The sequence below is a fragment of the Amblyomma maculatum genome, chromosome 2, assembly GCF_055883805.1.
Source record: "Amblyomma maculatum isolate TAMU_Amacu chromosome 2, ASM5588380v1, whole genome shotgun sequence".
Taxonomy (NCBI): Eukaryota; Metazoa; Arthropoda; class Arachnida; order Ixodida; family Ixodidae; genus Amblyomma; species Amblyomma maculatum.
Window position 1 is genome coordinate 212,533,035 of NC_139345.1, and position 15,902 is coordinate 212,548,936.

Sequence of the window (15,902 nt, forward strand, 5' to 3'; positions counted from 1 at the left end):
TGTGCACAATCTGAGATTATATATATTGTTGCGAAAAAGAAGATCGGCAGTAGCGTGAGAGGAGCCCTCGTGCTAGGCCAGACATTAAATTATCTGTAGAGGAAGTACGTCGAGGACGGCATCAAACGTCGGCGGGGAAGCGTCTACGGAGCTCAGTGAGGAAACTGCTACTCGTTTCTACGAGTTCCAAAAAAGCTTGCTGCAGGATCTCGAAAAGCAAAAAGTGCAGCGCAAAGTGACGGATTATTTTAAAGTGCTTTAATAAAAGCAAGTTCTGTGCCAAGTATGTATTATTCGCGATCTTTTGGAGTCCGTTTTGAATAATACGATTTTCGGATAATACGTTTTTATTTTCGGTACCTGTGGGAATCGTATCAATGAGATTCCACTGTACCAACTGTGATATGGATCTGAACACATACACTTCTTCTTCACCACTCATCCTCTTCTACACCCAAGTACATCTTCTCTTCTACACCAAGTACATCTTCTTCACACACCTCTTCTTTGCCAAGGAGATAGTACCACTTTCTTCTACATCGTCCAAGCATGACAGTCACAAATTCTACACCCAAATACATCTCCACACACCTCTTCTTTGCCAAGAAGCTAGTACCACATTCGTCCCAACACAACCATCGTCCAAGCAAGACAGACACAACGTCCACCACATAGACGCACACTAGCAAACAACCACCACACATTTCCAGTAAGATATGTCCATCTAAAGCACGTCACCTGTGAAGTCCCAATGTAAACAAAAGGAACTGTAACTTGCCTGGCATGCCTAGAAGCAATCCGAGCAATGAGCACATGTACTTGAGTGAAAGTAGGATCAAAAAAGAAAACATGGCCACAATATACACTAAAGGTGTCTAAGAATAACAGCTTTAAGGCCGATAATAAACTCAGATATTTCCATTGCTCAGGAAGATTTCTCAATAAAAGTAAACTCTTCCCTGCGTAAACACAGCGAGGCTTCACTAACACATACAGTCGAACCCAGATACAGTCGAACCCGGATATATCGAACTCGAAGGGGATCGCGAAATAGTTCGATATATCGATAATTCGATATACAGAAATCAGCTTGTGACGGCACTTACGATGCGAAAAAACGATACCGTATTTGTCGTGTAACCAACCCACTCGCATAATGAACCCACCCTCCACTTTTGCACCCGAGAATTTAAAAAAAAAAAAAAAAAAAACATTCATTAAGGCCAGCTCGCTCACACGCAAGCGATTGAGCGATCTCAGCGACGAGCGGCAGCGACAGAGCGAAAAATTTCAAACTTGTTGGAACTGCATCCCTCTCGCCACTTGAGCCACCGCGGCAGCTCAAAACAAGGTTTCTGTGTCGCCGCGGCAGAAATCGCGAGCGTTTTCGCTTGCATGTCAATAGCGCGCGTCACTCCATTTCGGTCGTCTCATCCACAGCTCATTTTTTGGCAGCGTGCCAAGGTGCTGCGCAGCGATAACGTCAGGGTGCGTTTATCTTTTGATAGCTCCTGCGGTGGCCAGGAGCGAACTTGGCAGAGTGCCCATGATGGCTTGATTGCACAAGCCTGGTTCGATTTATCACGCCGCACTTGGGGTGGGCGTCATGATCGCAGCAGCTGAGAGCCTGCTTTCGTTGATTTATACATGCAAGGATAAACGACTCCCTCCAAAAAAAAATAAATAAAAAGAACCTGCCGCTCCTTAACGTCCGAACAGCACAACGATAAGAAAGGATGACTCACAAAAAAAAAGAAAGAAGAGAGAAAGAGAGCTGCCGCTTCTTAATGTCCGCGGGCGCCATAGCCATGTCAGCCAGGTTGCAACACACGCTGGAGAAAGCGTCCGACGTCTGTCTGAAAACGGGCTGAGCTGGCCTGGCGCATGCGTAGCGCGTGCTGAAGGAGAGAGCTCGGCAAAAGAATGGGCACACTCACGCACATGGCTTGCAAACGTCATGTGTTGGCGCGCGGGAAATGATAACTGCAGACGCACGCTTTTGGGGAATGGGCACGCCGCTGCCCGGACCAGCCGTCGCCGAACTGTCCCCTCTCATTCCTTCCGCGCGTGGCTTGAAAATGTCACGCGGCAAACGGCCAAGGGTGATGCGATATCATCTTTGGGGAAGGCACACTTTCCAGTCCGTGGTGCGGAGTTCGATAAATCGAACGACCAGTGAAATTAAGTTCGATATATGAAGCGGCTTTCCTATACTTTTACATGCGATTTTCAAGAGGATATTCCGCGAGTTCGATATAACCAAATTTCGATATATCCAGGTTCGATATATCCGGGTTCGACTGTATATCGAACTCGAAGGGGATCGCGAAATAGTTCGATATTGTTACGGACGACATCAAGGAAGAAGAAGCGGGCAGTGGCGCGGACAGGAGCGCTCGCGCTAGGCTTGGCAACATTTTCATTAAACGTCATCTCACTGTCATCGACCATCTCTCTGTCCTGTGTTCTCCTGTTTTCATCGGCTTGCCGTATCGTAACATTTGGTGGAGGTGCTGGGTACTTCATCATCACCCCCCCATCCTGGTCCGGAGCATCATCACCCTGCGACTTCTTGCGCCATCGGCGAAAGGTTAGGAGGCACTGCATGGCTGTTCCCCAGCCTGCCGGACCCAGCAAGACCTTGCCGTTCCTCCGCCCCGTCCCAACCGCCCCGACCACAAAACACGACGGAGAGACTGACCCGAGACGCCACACATGACCACAAGACACAAGGAGAGACCCGAATGACCTAATGTGACCCTACTGACCTGATGTTCCGACCAAGGACCCTACGACACAAGACACCGCTACACTTCAAGACATTCTCCCCTGCCTATGCCATGCAGTGCGTGCCTTGGCCTCCGCCATCGAGTCGTGGCAACGTGTGGCCCGAGAGTGTCCTGCCAAGGTTCGTCGCGAATCATCGTGCCGGCAAGCCATTCTATTCTTCCTCTTCTTTTTCAAGCATCTAGACACGCCCATCATCATGCCATGGAATCATCAACATCGTGCATTTCCTCGTCCACGATCGAGACGATCGCTCCGTGGCCCCGGGTCGTGTTACGGACGACATCAAGGAAGAAGAAGCGGGCAGTGGCGCGGACAGGAGCGCTCGCGCTAGGCCCGGCAACATTTTCATTAAATGTCATCTCACTGTCATCGACCATCTCTCTGTCCTGTGCTCTCCTGTTTTCATCGGCTTGCCGTATCGTAACAATATATAGAAATTTGCTTGGGACGGCACTTAAGATGAGAAAAAACGATACCGTATTTGTCGCGTAATCAACTCATTCGCATAATGAACCCGCCCTCCACTTTTGCACTCAAGAAGAAAAAAAAAAAGCATTAAGGCCAGCTCGCTCACATACGATCTCAGCGACAGAGCAAAAAATTTCAACTTGTTGGAATTGCGTCCCTCTGCCGTTCGAGCCACCGCGGCAGCTCAAAACAAGGTTTCTGTGTCGTCACGGCAGAAATCGCCAGCGTTTTCGCTTGCATGTCGATGGCGCGCCTGTTTTGGTCGTCTCATCCACAGCTCATTTCTTGGCAGCGTGCCAAGATGCTGCACAGCGATAACATTGTGGCGTGTTTACCTTTTGATAGCTCCTGCGGCGGCGGGAAGCGAACTTGGCAGACTGCCCGTGAAGGCTTGATTGCACAAGCCTGGTTCGATTTATCACGCCGCGCTTGGGGCGGGCGTCATGATCGCAGCAGATGACCGCGTGCTTTCGTTGATTCATACATGCAAAAATAAACGACCCCCACAAAAAAAAAAAAAAAAGAAAAAAAAAAATGCCGCTTCGTAACGGCATATCTTAAGCTACGCCGCGCGTACAGCCCAACGATAAGAACAGACGACTCTCGCAAAAAAAAAAATCTGCCGCTTCTTAACTTCCGCAGGCGCCATAGCCACGTGAGACGCCGCGCGCAGAGGGTTCGCAACACACGCTGGAGAATGCGTCCGACATTCTGTCTGAGAACGGGCTGAGCTGGCTTGGCGCATGCGTAGCGCGTGCTACTGCGAACAAAGGCCGGGAAAGAGGAAGGAGAGAGATAGCTCGGCAAAAGAATGGGCACAATGGGCACACCCTTGCGCTTCGGTCTGTCACGTTTTACCCCTCTCGTTCCCACCGGTTCTCTCTGGTTCATTCATGCACATGGCTTGCAAACGTCACCTGCTGGCGCGCGGGAAACGATAGCCGCAGATGCGCGCGCCTTTAGGGAATGGGCGCAGCGTTGCCCTAGACCAGCCGTCGCCGAACTGTCCCCGCTCATTCCTTCCGCGTGTGGGTTGAAAACGTCACGCGGCAAACGGCCGAGGGTGATGCGATTGTCTTTGGGGAAGGCACATTTTCCAGTGCGTGGTGCGGAGTTCGATATATAGAACGACCAGTGAAATTGAGTTCGATATATGACGCGGCTTTCCTATACATTTACATATGATTTTCAAGGGGATATCCTGTGAGTTCGATATAACCAAAATTCGATACATCCAGTTTCGACTGTACGTCTTCTTTCTTCTGTATCCAGAAAGCCTCCAAAATTTTGCGGGCGATCTTGTCCTGACTCTTCCCTAAAATATTAAGCCTGCTAAACAATGGCTCACACTTGCACTTCTGACAGTGCAGGGGTAAATTTGACCCCTTGCCATTTTCTATGGACTTCTCATGTTCCCTTATTCTATCATTAATACATCTTCCAGTCTGGCCTATATATACTTTATTGCATGTCAGTGGAATCTCGTAAATCACTCCCACCACACAGCCAATAAAACTCTTTACATGCTTCTTATTGCAATGTGCTTTCTTTCTACTCCCTATTATTGCACACAAACCACGCAGATATTTGGCTGTTAAAATCATGTGAACATATAGCTGAGGACAGGTGACCGGTTTCCCGGTTACGGTTTCCGGACAAGTGACCGGTTTCCCGGTCCAAGGCAGCCAACTCGTCATTCAGCACAAATCCCGCGTGACGGAAGCAATTGCACAGCGTTGTGGGTGCTACAGATTTCCACGCATAGGCGAGCATACTAAGTGCTCCAAACAAATTGACAGAGTAGGTTTTCTCACTGTCGAGGCACACCACAACCACCAACCACTGGATCGCACCACCGACTCCGTTGAGTGCCTTCTCGCTACCGCTTTGCACGCGAAAAAAAAAAAAAAAGTCTCCTTATAAAATCCAGAAACAGCTTTTTGACGAACTGAAGCTGATTCAATTAAATGCAAGCCACAGTAGCGACACAACATAGTTCTCGCATCAGCACGACCACGGCTAGGCCTACTCGCTCTGCTCGGCAATGCACGTGAAACGCACGGTGAATACACAGAGGAACAGGCAGTCAAAGCGATCACGCTAAAAGAAAAAAAAAAAAAAACACTCCAGCGGCGAGCAGCGACGTTGTCCCAGAAACGGAAGCTGCTAGGCAAATAATATAGCCTCAATCCAGCGTCAGTTTAGTTGAGGAGCGGCACGCAAGGCCGGCACCGGTTTGGAGGCTATCGAAGGAAAAAGTAAACAAACAAGATGGCGGCGACACAGCTCAGAATGTGTAGCAGTTGGACCGGCTGACACTTAGAATGTCCGAAAAATTGAATAGCCCTCCTTATAGTGTCCCAAATTTTGAGCAGCATAATACATTGACTTTATAAGGTATGTCCTGGGGCCAGGAAAAAGTCCGAATAATCAAGCATGTCCGAAAACTTGGGTGTCCGAAAAATCGGTTGTGTAATACCTTATATTTATTTAGTGGCACACTGCATGAAAAAGGTGGCAGGCAGGCATGAGGTGCCGGTTGTGTTTTCTGCGCCATAAAAACTGGGTGGTTTGTGTGCAATAACAGGGAGGAGAAAGAAAGCACAATACGATAAGAAGCATGTAAAGAGTTTTACTGGCTGTGCGGTGGAAGTGATTTACGAGATTCCACTGACGTGCGGTAAAGTATACAGTCGAACCCGAATATATCGAACTCGAAGGGGATCGCGAAATAGTTTGATATATCGATAATTCGATATACAAAAATTGGCTTGTGACGGCACTTACGATGCGAAAAAACGATACCGTATTTGTCGCGTAATCAACCCACTCGCATAATGAACCCACCCTCCACTTTTGCACCCGAGAATTCGAAAGAAACAAAAAATGCGTTAAGGCCAGCTAGCTAACATGCAAGCGATTGAGCGATCTCAGCGACGAGTGGCAGCGACAGAGAGAAAAATTTCCAACTTGTTGGAACTGCGTCCTTCTTGCTGCTTGAGCCACCGCGGCAGCTCAAGACAAGGCTTCTGTGTCATCGCGGCAGAAGTCGCGAGTGTTTTCGCTTGCATGTCGATGGCGCGTGCCAAGATGCTGTGCAGCGATAACACGACGTGTTTATCTTTTCATAGCTCCTGCGGTGGTGGGGAGCGAACTTGGCAGAGTGTCCGTGATGGCTTGATTGCACAAGCCTGGTTCGATTTATCACGCCGCGCTTGGGGCGGGCGTTATCCAGTGCCACAAAATCATTCGAAAGCGTGATAGTTGCAAATGCTGTTTGAAGCGAAAAATGCTAAAAGCCGGTGTCATGACCACAGCTGACCGCGAGCTTTCGTTGATTCGTACATGCAAGAATAAATGACTTCCACAAAAAAAAAAAAAAGAAAACTTGCCGCTTCTCAACGTCCGCGGCCGCCATATCTTACGCTACGCCGCACGTACAGCACAGCGATAAAAATAGAAAACTCTTGAAAAAAAAAAGAATCTGCCGTTTCTTAACGTCAGCAGGTGCCATAGCCACATCAGCCGCAGCGCGCAGAGGATTCGCAACACACGCTGGAGAAAGCGTCCGACGTTTTGTCTGAAGACGGGCTGAGCTGGCTTGGCACATGTGTAGCGCGTGCTACTGCGAATGAAGGCCGGGAGAGAGAGGAAGGAGAGAGATAGCTCAGCAAAAGAATGGGCACACCCCTGCACTTCACTCTATTACGTTTTTCCCCTCTCGTTCCCACCGGTTCTCTCTGGTTCATTCACGCACTTGGCTTTCAAACGTCACGTGTTAGGCGCGGGAAACGATAACCGCAGATGCGTGCCTTTAGGGAATGGGCACGGCGTTGCCCTAGACCAGCCGTTGCCGAACTGTCCCCTCTCATTCCTTCCGCGCGTGGGTTGAAAACGTCACGCGGCAAACGGCTGAGGGTGATGCGATCGTCTTTGAGGAAGGCACACTTTTCAGTGCATGGTGCGGAGTTCAATATATCGAACGACCGGTGAAACTGAGTTCGATATATGACGTGGCTTTCCTATATATGACGAGGCTTTCCTGTACTTTTACATGGGATTTTCAAGGGTATATTCCGTGAGTTCGATATATCCGGGTTCGGCTGTATATAGGCCAGACTGTAAGATGTATAAGGGAACAAGGGAAGAGAATAAGGGAACATGAGAAGTCCATAGAAAATGGGAAGGGTTCAAATTTACTCCTGCACTGTCAGAAGTGAAAGTGTGAGCCATTGTTTAGCAGGCTTAATATTTTAGGGAAGAGTCGGGACAAGATTGCCCGCAAAATTTTATAGGCTTTCTGGATACAGAAGAGAAGACATAAGTGTTAGTGAAGCCTCGCTGTGTTTACACAAGAAAAAATTTACTTTTATTGAAGAATCTTCCTGAGCAATGGAAAGATTTGAGTTTATTATCGGCTCTAAAGTTGTTATTCTTAGACATCTTTAGTGTATATTGTGGCCATGTTTTCTATTTTGATCCTACCTTCACTCAAGTACATGTGCTCATTGCTCGGATTGGTTCTAGACATGCCGGGCAAGTTACAGTTCCTTTTGTTTACATTGGGACTTCAAAGGTGACACGCTTTCTTTAGATGGACATGTCTTACTGAAAATGTGTGGTGGTTGTTTGCTAGTGTGCATCTATGTGGTGGACGTTGTGTCTGTCCTGCTTGGACGATGGTTGTGTTGTACTGGGATGAATGTGTTACTAGCTGCTTGGCAAAGAAGAGGTGTGTGGAAATGTACTGCTGGGGTGTAGAATTTGCGACTGTCATCCTTGGACGATGTTTGAGTTATGCGGGGAAGAAAGTGCTACTATCTCCTTGGCAAAGAAGAGGTGTGTGAAGATGTACTTGGGTGTAGAAGAGGATGAGTGGTGAAGAGGAAGTGTGTGTTGAGATCTATATGACCGTTGGTAGTGTGCGCCTGTGTTTCTTCTCATGTGATTGTGTTTGTTGCACCACATTTCTGGGTACTATGTATTCGCTTAACACTAAAAAAAAATTGTTATTTGCACACTTATAATAATTTTGACTTTTTATGGAAAGGTTTGATAGGTGTAATTTAACTGACAGTATTTAAAAAATACTGAATTTGATTGACCATAAGCTTTTATATTAAAACTCTCTTCACAATCAAATAATTGCTATTCATACGTCTGTACATATTTTGCTTTTAATGCACTCTCTTGACAAATGGGCGCCAAAAAAAAGGTTTTGGAACATCGAAATCATGAAAAACTAAAATTTTTTTCCCTGCCAGGCACTCACTCAACTCTGGATTATGCAGGCTGCACAGGGAAGAGCAGACCCCATGGTTCAGATTGTGGCTGCATGCTTGCAGTACTAAGCAATTAATTTTTGTTCTAAATGCCTTTCTGGAAACTACAGTCGAACCCGGATATATCGAACTCGAAGGGGATCACGAAATAGTTCGATATATCGATAATTCGATATACAGAAATCGGCTTGTGACGGCACTTACGATGCGAAAAAACGATACCGTATTTGTCGCGTAATCAACCCACTTGCATAATGAACCCACCCTCCACGTTTGCACCCAAGCATTTGAAAAAAAAAAAAATATGTTAAGGCCACTTCACTCACATGCAAGCGATTGAGCGATCTCAGCGACAAAGCAAAAAATTTCAAACTTGATGGGACTGCGTCCCTCTCGCCGCACGAGTCACCGCGGCAGCTCAGAACAAGGTTTCTGTGTCGCGGCGCGCTTACATGTCGATGGCGCGCGTCACTCCGTTTCGGTCGTCCCATCCACAGCTCATTTCCTGGCAGCGTGCCAAGATGCTGCGCAGCGATAACGTCAGGGCGCGTTTATCTTTTGATCGCTCCTGCGGTGGCGGGGAGCGAACTTGGCAGAGTGCCCGTGATGGCTTGATTGCACAAGCCTGGTTCGATTTATCACGCCGCCCTTGGGGCGGGGCGTCATAATCGCAGCAGCTGACCGCGCGCTTTCGTTGATTCATACATGCAAGGAAAAACGACTCCCGCCAAAAAAGAAAAAAAAATTCTGCCGCTTCTTAATGTCCGCAGCCGTCATATCTTACGCTACGCCACATGTACAGCACAGCGATAAGAAAAGATGACTCTCGCAAAAAAACAAAAACAAAGAGAGAGCTGCCGCTTCTTAACGTCCGCAGGCGCCATAGCCACGTCAGCCGCCGCGTGCAGAGGGTTCGCAACACACGCTGGAGAAAGCGTCCGACGTCTGTCTGAAAACGGGCTGAGCTGGCTTGGCGCATGCATAGCGCGTGCTGAAGGTTGTGTTGTGTTGTGTTGTGTTGGGCTTAATGGCGCATAGGCGACTGAGGCCATCATGCGCCAAACGCAAGGTTAAAATGTTAGGCTTCCTTAGGTGCAGTCCTTGGTCAGGCAAGGACCTCCAAGGGACCCAACAAAATAAATCAAGGACCTCAGCCTTCTTCTCAGAAATGAGAAAGTGGATGAAGTGTATCATGATATATATTGAGGCGCTGGGTGTGAATTATAGTTTCTTAAGTAGGCCTGCCTCTCCTAAAAAGCTAAAAATGTTTGAAATATGTAGACGTGCTTCTTCGCCTAAAATCAATGTTGGGTGGAAAGGGATATGTTTATCGTAAAATCGGGTAAAATATTTTTTCCACAGTGTTTCTAGGTGTCTGTATGTAAATAATACATGACTGACTGTGAGCTGAGCTCCGCATTTCTCACATAGGGGCTGGACTTCTTTTGTGAGTAAAAAGTTATGAGTAAGGTGTGTGTGTCCAATGCGTAGACGGGCTAAAATCACTTCAGTGAAACGCTCCTGATGTGTACACGACCTCCATTCACCTAGGACGGGTTTTATCATGCAGAGAGATAGCTCGGCAAAAGAATGTGCACACCCACGCACATGGCTTGCAAACGTCATGTGTTGGCACGCGGGAAACGATAACTGCAGATGGGAGCACCTTTGGGGAATGGGCAGCGGCGCTGCCCAGACCAGCCGAAAGCCGAACTGTCCCCTCTCATTCCTTCCGCGCGTGGTTATAAAACGTCACGCGGCAAACGGCCAAGGGTGATGCGATAGTCTTTGGGGAAGGCACACTTTCCAGTGTGTGGTGCGGAGTTCAATATATCGAACGACCGGTGAAATTGAGTTCAATATATGACGCGGCTTTCCTATACTTTTACATGGGATTTTCAAGAGGATATTCCGCGAGTTCGATATAACCAAAATTCGATATATCCGGGTTCGATATAACCGGGTTCGACTGTATTTTGGGCGACAAGGAAGTGCTCTTTTCACGGAGTGAAAGAATGTACAGCAGTTGGCCTTGACAGGGCGAACTTCAGTGTCCCTCAAATTTTTGGAAAAATGATTACACACCTGACGTCAGTACAAGAACCTCGGTCAAAATCATCACATACAGAGGGAAATGAGGGCACAAAGCTGAATACAGTCACACAGACAGTGGCGCCACTCTTCCTCCTACTCTATGGCTAGAGCGGGAGGGAGCATGTAAAGGAATCAACAGAAATTCAACTGCTGCCAGATTATGCGTTTCCAGAGGCTACAGACTACAGTAAAATCTCGTTACTATGAACACCACGTTAACAAACTTTTCAAATTAACGAATTTTTAAGAATCCCCAGCAGATTTGCTATGTTTTCAATGTTAAACTATTACAGAATTACGAATTTCAAAATAGCATATATTTCAGAATAACGAACATATTTTATTTCTTCTATAATTTTGGAACATCAGTATTACAAATTCGGCTAAAATTAACAGCTCCGCAGCTTGGAACTCTCGCGTGAAACGAAACAGAAACCGCCGATTCTGTGTGTATGGTCCGTGGGCTGTAGCTATCATCATCAGGACATCTAGGACCAGCTCCTAGCGCCACCATGAAGCTATGGTTTATTACACAGTAGCCAGCAGGCCTAGCTGCCGGCGTTTCTTTCTTCCTGTGTTGTGTGCCATACGCGGCTCGGTCGTTCGTGCGTTCGCGCGTGCGGGACGGTATTTTTATTTTTTGCCACAGATTATCTTATTGCGAAGTTTGTGCGAGATTGGCGATGATATTAGCCAGCGAAGTGCCAAGAAGATATGAACGTAGCTGCTTTCACTGCAAGAAATCGACGCAGGGAAAAAGCGATTCGGCTTCTACAGACAGCTAGCATTGCCCCATCGACTGCCGCGATCATTATGGAAGACCGAGACAAGATTTTCAAAGTTCAGGGAGCATTGAAAATGGGGTCAAAAAGAACTTTGATGTTTTTTTTTTTTTTGCACATGGACGAAGTCCGTACTTTCATCGCTCGGTGCAATCACGCACGCAATGAGGTGTTCCGGAAAGTGGAAGGTGTATGTGCTGTAGTGGTGTAATGTAGTGCGCGGTCGTGTTTGCTGCGCGCAGCAAAAGAAAATATTTGATTTCTTCAAATAAATCAGCTTTGGAGTTAGTCCAACATTTTCACTTGATGTTTTGCTCGTCTGCACACATGCCTACTGCCAAGGCACGTCATTTTCAAACTTAGGTTTGACCACTGGCTTATAATCGCAGATTTTTCATTACAACGATATTTCAAAATAACGATCGATTTTTTGCGGTCCCACGGGATTCGTTATATCAAGATTTGACTGTACTAGATTCATTATGGTTCCATCTCTAAATCATTCCTAGCAACTTTCACAAGCAAAGTATGCAAAAAAAAAGGATGTAACAGCTGGCACACAATTCTCCCTCATCTTTCTGTCTGCCTGCGGTGCACATTTTGCCCCAGAGGAAGGATGCACTACCACACACCTTGGTGTCCAGCATGGCATTGGCCACCTCGCCCATCTCGGAGAGGACCGTGAAGTTAGCGGGTAGACCATACTTGTCCGGCCGCTTCTTCTCTGGGCAGTAGGTGCTCTGCAAAGAACAGGATGTGTCAGTCTCGGCCCTCCTGCTCGCTTTACATCGAGTAATGAACTGCAGATGCCAGCACAAAGCAGTTCAGATACAAGGGGCACCTGTACGTTTGTACAGCTGAAGCTCACACACGTGACTGTGTTCTTATGAAGCTGCTGAAGGCATTCCTATCTGCTGCTGAGTGCTGCATTTCACAAGCATTGCATTGTTTGCCAATGTAGTAGCTGATTAAATCAAACAATGAGGACAACTGTGAAATGTCGCAAAAACGCTTCCAGCTGCCAGGTCAGGGCAGCAATAAAGCATTTCCTTGATTAGCCACACTGATGAGCATCCAGAGATCGGTGGCTAATGTGAATGCAGCGGCTGGGCACTTAACGAAGCGGTGGTAGCGCCGCCCCAACTGTGTTACAACGATGCAAGCTGCTGGTCGCTTCAGCTACTTAAACAGGTATGACTGCTCCCTCACCAGGTCGGCCATGGTCTTGTGGAGGCGGGCCGCCGTCTTCTTGGTAGCCAGGCACATGACAAAGCCATCCATGGACTGGGGGCTCATGGTCACCCGAATCACCTGCAGGCACAGAGATAAACGCTGCCTGGTCTGTCCCCCAACCTCGGGACACATCTCATATGCTGCCTGTAGTTGGGCCAAGCAGCCATGCTAAAAGCTGCTTTGAGACATCCCATGGACTCTCTCAGTCTGGAGCACTAGCTAAGAGATAGCCTGCATAGCCTCTGCAAGAGATAGCCTGTAATATCAAGGCCAACCATCACAACACGTTCGTTACGTGGAGTTTTAACACTCACATACGTGCTTCAATTGGGAATCGAGAAACTTCGTAATATAGAGGAATTAACTACACTGAGGTTACATACAGGATTAGCTGTATTTGCAAGCGACATGCGGTGACTTAATCTAGCAGAATCACTGTACACCGTGTTGCTGCAAATGTAGATTTCTTGTCAAGTGCATTCAAGTGGGTCACGCAGGTTAGTGATAGTATTCTTGTCAAAATTAAGAAGAAAAAATAAGAGATGGGCAGGACATGTAATGAAGGCAAGATAACAGATGGTTTCTAAGGGTGACAGACTGGGTTCCAAAGGAAGCCAAGCAGCAGGGGGTGGCAGAAAACTAAATTGAAAGGGGGGGGGAGGTTAGGAAGTTTGCAGGGATCAAGTGGATGTGCAGCCGGCAGAGGACGGGGTTAGCTAGAAGGATATGGAAGAGGGCTTTGTCGTGAAGTGGGTATAGTGAGGGTGATGATGATGATGATTATGCATTCGAAATAGCAATCCAAACTGCAGAACATCAGTGCTGGATCAGCCATTAGTGCTGAAAGTGCATGATGGCATTTGCTCGACCATTTCGTAGCACAAATAAATAAGATAAGAAGCTTTTGAACGAGCAGCACCTATGAAAGCGTCAGCAGTTCGTTGGCTATAGCCCCTACAAATACAGCCACCGACCAATTTTTCAAACTCACTGTGACCCGCAAAATCGTCCGAATAATAGAACAGTGAGAAAAACCCGCAAATTTGAAAATCGCTTTGTTACAAAAAATTGGCTTTGCATATCGTGAATGTTGCTGCTCTCGAAGTTATGTTTATATGTCGATAATAGGGGATTGTAGCATAGTGCGATCCGCTGCTGTGATTTTCTCCGGCATGCTGCCCGTGCAAAAGCGTCAGCGTGGCCCTATATGATGGGTATGACCACCAGTGCGCACGCACTGATTAGTGCTGACACAACAGGAGTGCCTACCACCTGAAAGCAAGCAACTCCAAGGCGATCTGCGCATCAGCAGTGGTGCCCCACAACAGCAAATCGCCCTCACTCCCTAAATAAACTACAGTCGAACCCGGATATATCAAATTTTGGTTATATCGAACTCACGGAATATCCCTTTGAAAATCCCGTGTAAAAGTATAGGAAAGCCGCGTCATATATCGAACTCAATTTCACCGGTCGTTCGATATATCGAACTCCGCACCACGCACTGGAAAGTGTGCCTTCCCCAAAGAGATCGCATCACCCTCGGCCGCTTGCCGCGTGACGTTTTCAAGCCACGCGCGGAAGAAATGAGAGGGGACAGTTCGGCTAGGGCAGCGCCGCGCCCATTCCCCAAAGGCGCGCGCATCTGCGGTTATCGTTTCCCGCACGCCAGCACGTGACGTTTGCAAGCTATGTGCGTGAATGAACCAGAGAGAACCGGTGGGAACGAGAGGGGGAAAAACGCGATAGAGCGAAGCGCAAGGGTGCGCCCATTCTTTTGCCAAGCTATCTCTTTCCTTCCCCTTTCCCGGCCTTCGTTCGCAGTAGCACGCGCTACGCATGCGCCAAGCCAGCTCAGCCCGTTTTTAGACAGAACGTCGGACGCATTCTCCAACGTGTGTTGCGAACCCTCTGCGCACGGCGGCTGACCTGGCTATGGCGCCTGCGGAAGTTAAGAAGCGGCAGATCGTTTTTTTCTTTCTTTTTTTTTTTGTGCGAGAGTCGTTTGTTCTTATCGTTGTGCTGTACGCGCGGCGTAGTGTAAGATATGGCGTTACGAAGCGGCATTTTTTTTTTTCCGGGAGTCGTTTATCCTTGCATGTAAGAATCAACGAAAGCATGGGGTCAGCTGCGATCATGACGCTGGCTTTTAGCATTTTTCGCTTCAAACAGCATTTGCAGCTACTTTTATCACGCTTTCCAATGATTTTGTGGCGGTAGACTATGCCCGCCCCAAGCGCGGCATGATAAATCGAACCAGGCTTGTGCAATCAAGCCATCACGGGCAGTCTGCCAAGTTCGCTCCCCGCCGCCGCAGCAGCTATCAAAAGATCAACACGCCGCGACGTTATTGCTGCGCAGCATCTTGGCACGCTGCCAAGAAACGAGCTGTGGATGAGACTACCGAAACGGAGTGCAACATGCAAGTGATAACGCTGGCGATTTCTGCCGCGGCGAAACAGAAACCTTGTTTTGAGCTGCCGCCCGCAGTTCCAACAAATTGGAAATGTTTTGCTGTCAAGTTGGTAATTTTTTGCTCTGTCACTGCGGCTTGTCGCTGAGATCGCTTAATCGCTTGTATGTGAGCGAACTGGCCTTAACGCCTTTTTTTTTTTTCCAAATTCTCAAGTGCAAAAGTGGAGGGTGGATTCATTATGCAAGTGTGTTGATTACGCGACAAATACAGTATCGTTTTTTCGCATCGTAAGTGCCGTCCCAGGCCGATTTCTGTATATCGAATTATCGATATATCGAACTATTTCGCGATCCCCTTCGAGTTATCCGGGTTCGACTGTATCTCAGCCAGAGTCATGCTTTCGTCATATCTACACCACTTAACTTCATGACTCACAGTTGCCCCCCTTCTCACCCCTGCCCCATGGGCGGAGTCTATGCAGCTAAAACCCTTCAATAAACTAAAAGTAGCGCCAAAATGTGAAGGTTCCCGCCCGCCTCCTATCCGGCGCTCTCCTTCGGTGTTCGACCCTCTCATTGGCCGAGCACCGTCACGTGTTTTCGTGCACTTTTTTTTTGCTTGTTGTGTTCGCTGCTCCCTTTCCACCGGTGCAAAACGACACGCTCACGGCGTATATCAATGTGTGTTTTGCTATGGCTGGCACCTTTTTCACGCTGTTTTTTTTTTAAGTTGATTCATTTGAAATGCAATGTTGCTGCGCTTTCTGGTGCAGCACACTTGGGCGTGATGACAAACGGTTATTTATAATGCCGGCCGCGAGTCGAGATGAGGCACGGA

The 15,902-nt window shown here is 47.8% G+C and overlaps 1 protein-coding gene across 3 annotated transcripts in view; it reads right to left on the minus strand.

Moving 5' to 3' along the window:
- The window catches only part of LOC146201240 (PAT complex subunit CCDC47), a 66,257-nt gene that overhangs the window by 22,691 nt on the left and 27,664 nt on the right, over positions 1-15,902 (minus strand). For all 3 annotated transcript variants that reach the window (XM_084595718.1, XM_084595716.1, XM_084595717.1), the window contains exons 6-7: positions 12,626-12,727; positions 12,049-12,156 (exon numbers count right to left, since the gene is read on the minus strand). In XM_084595718.1, coding sequence (XP_084451844.1) covers positions 12,049-12,156; positions 12,626-12,727 — 210 coding nt within the window. The remainder of the gene's footprint in view (positions 1-12,048; positions 12,157-12,625; positions 12,728-15,902) is intronic.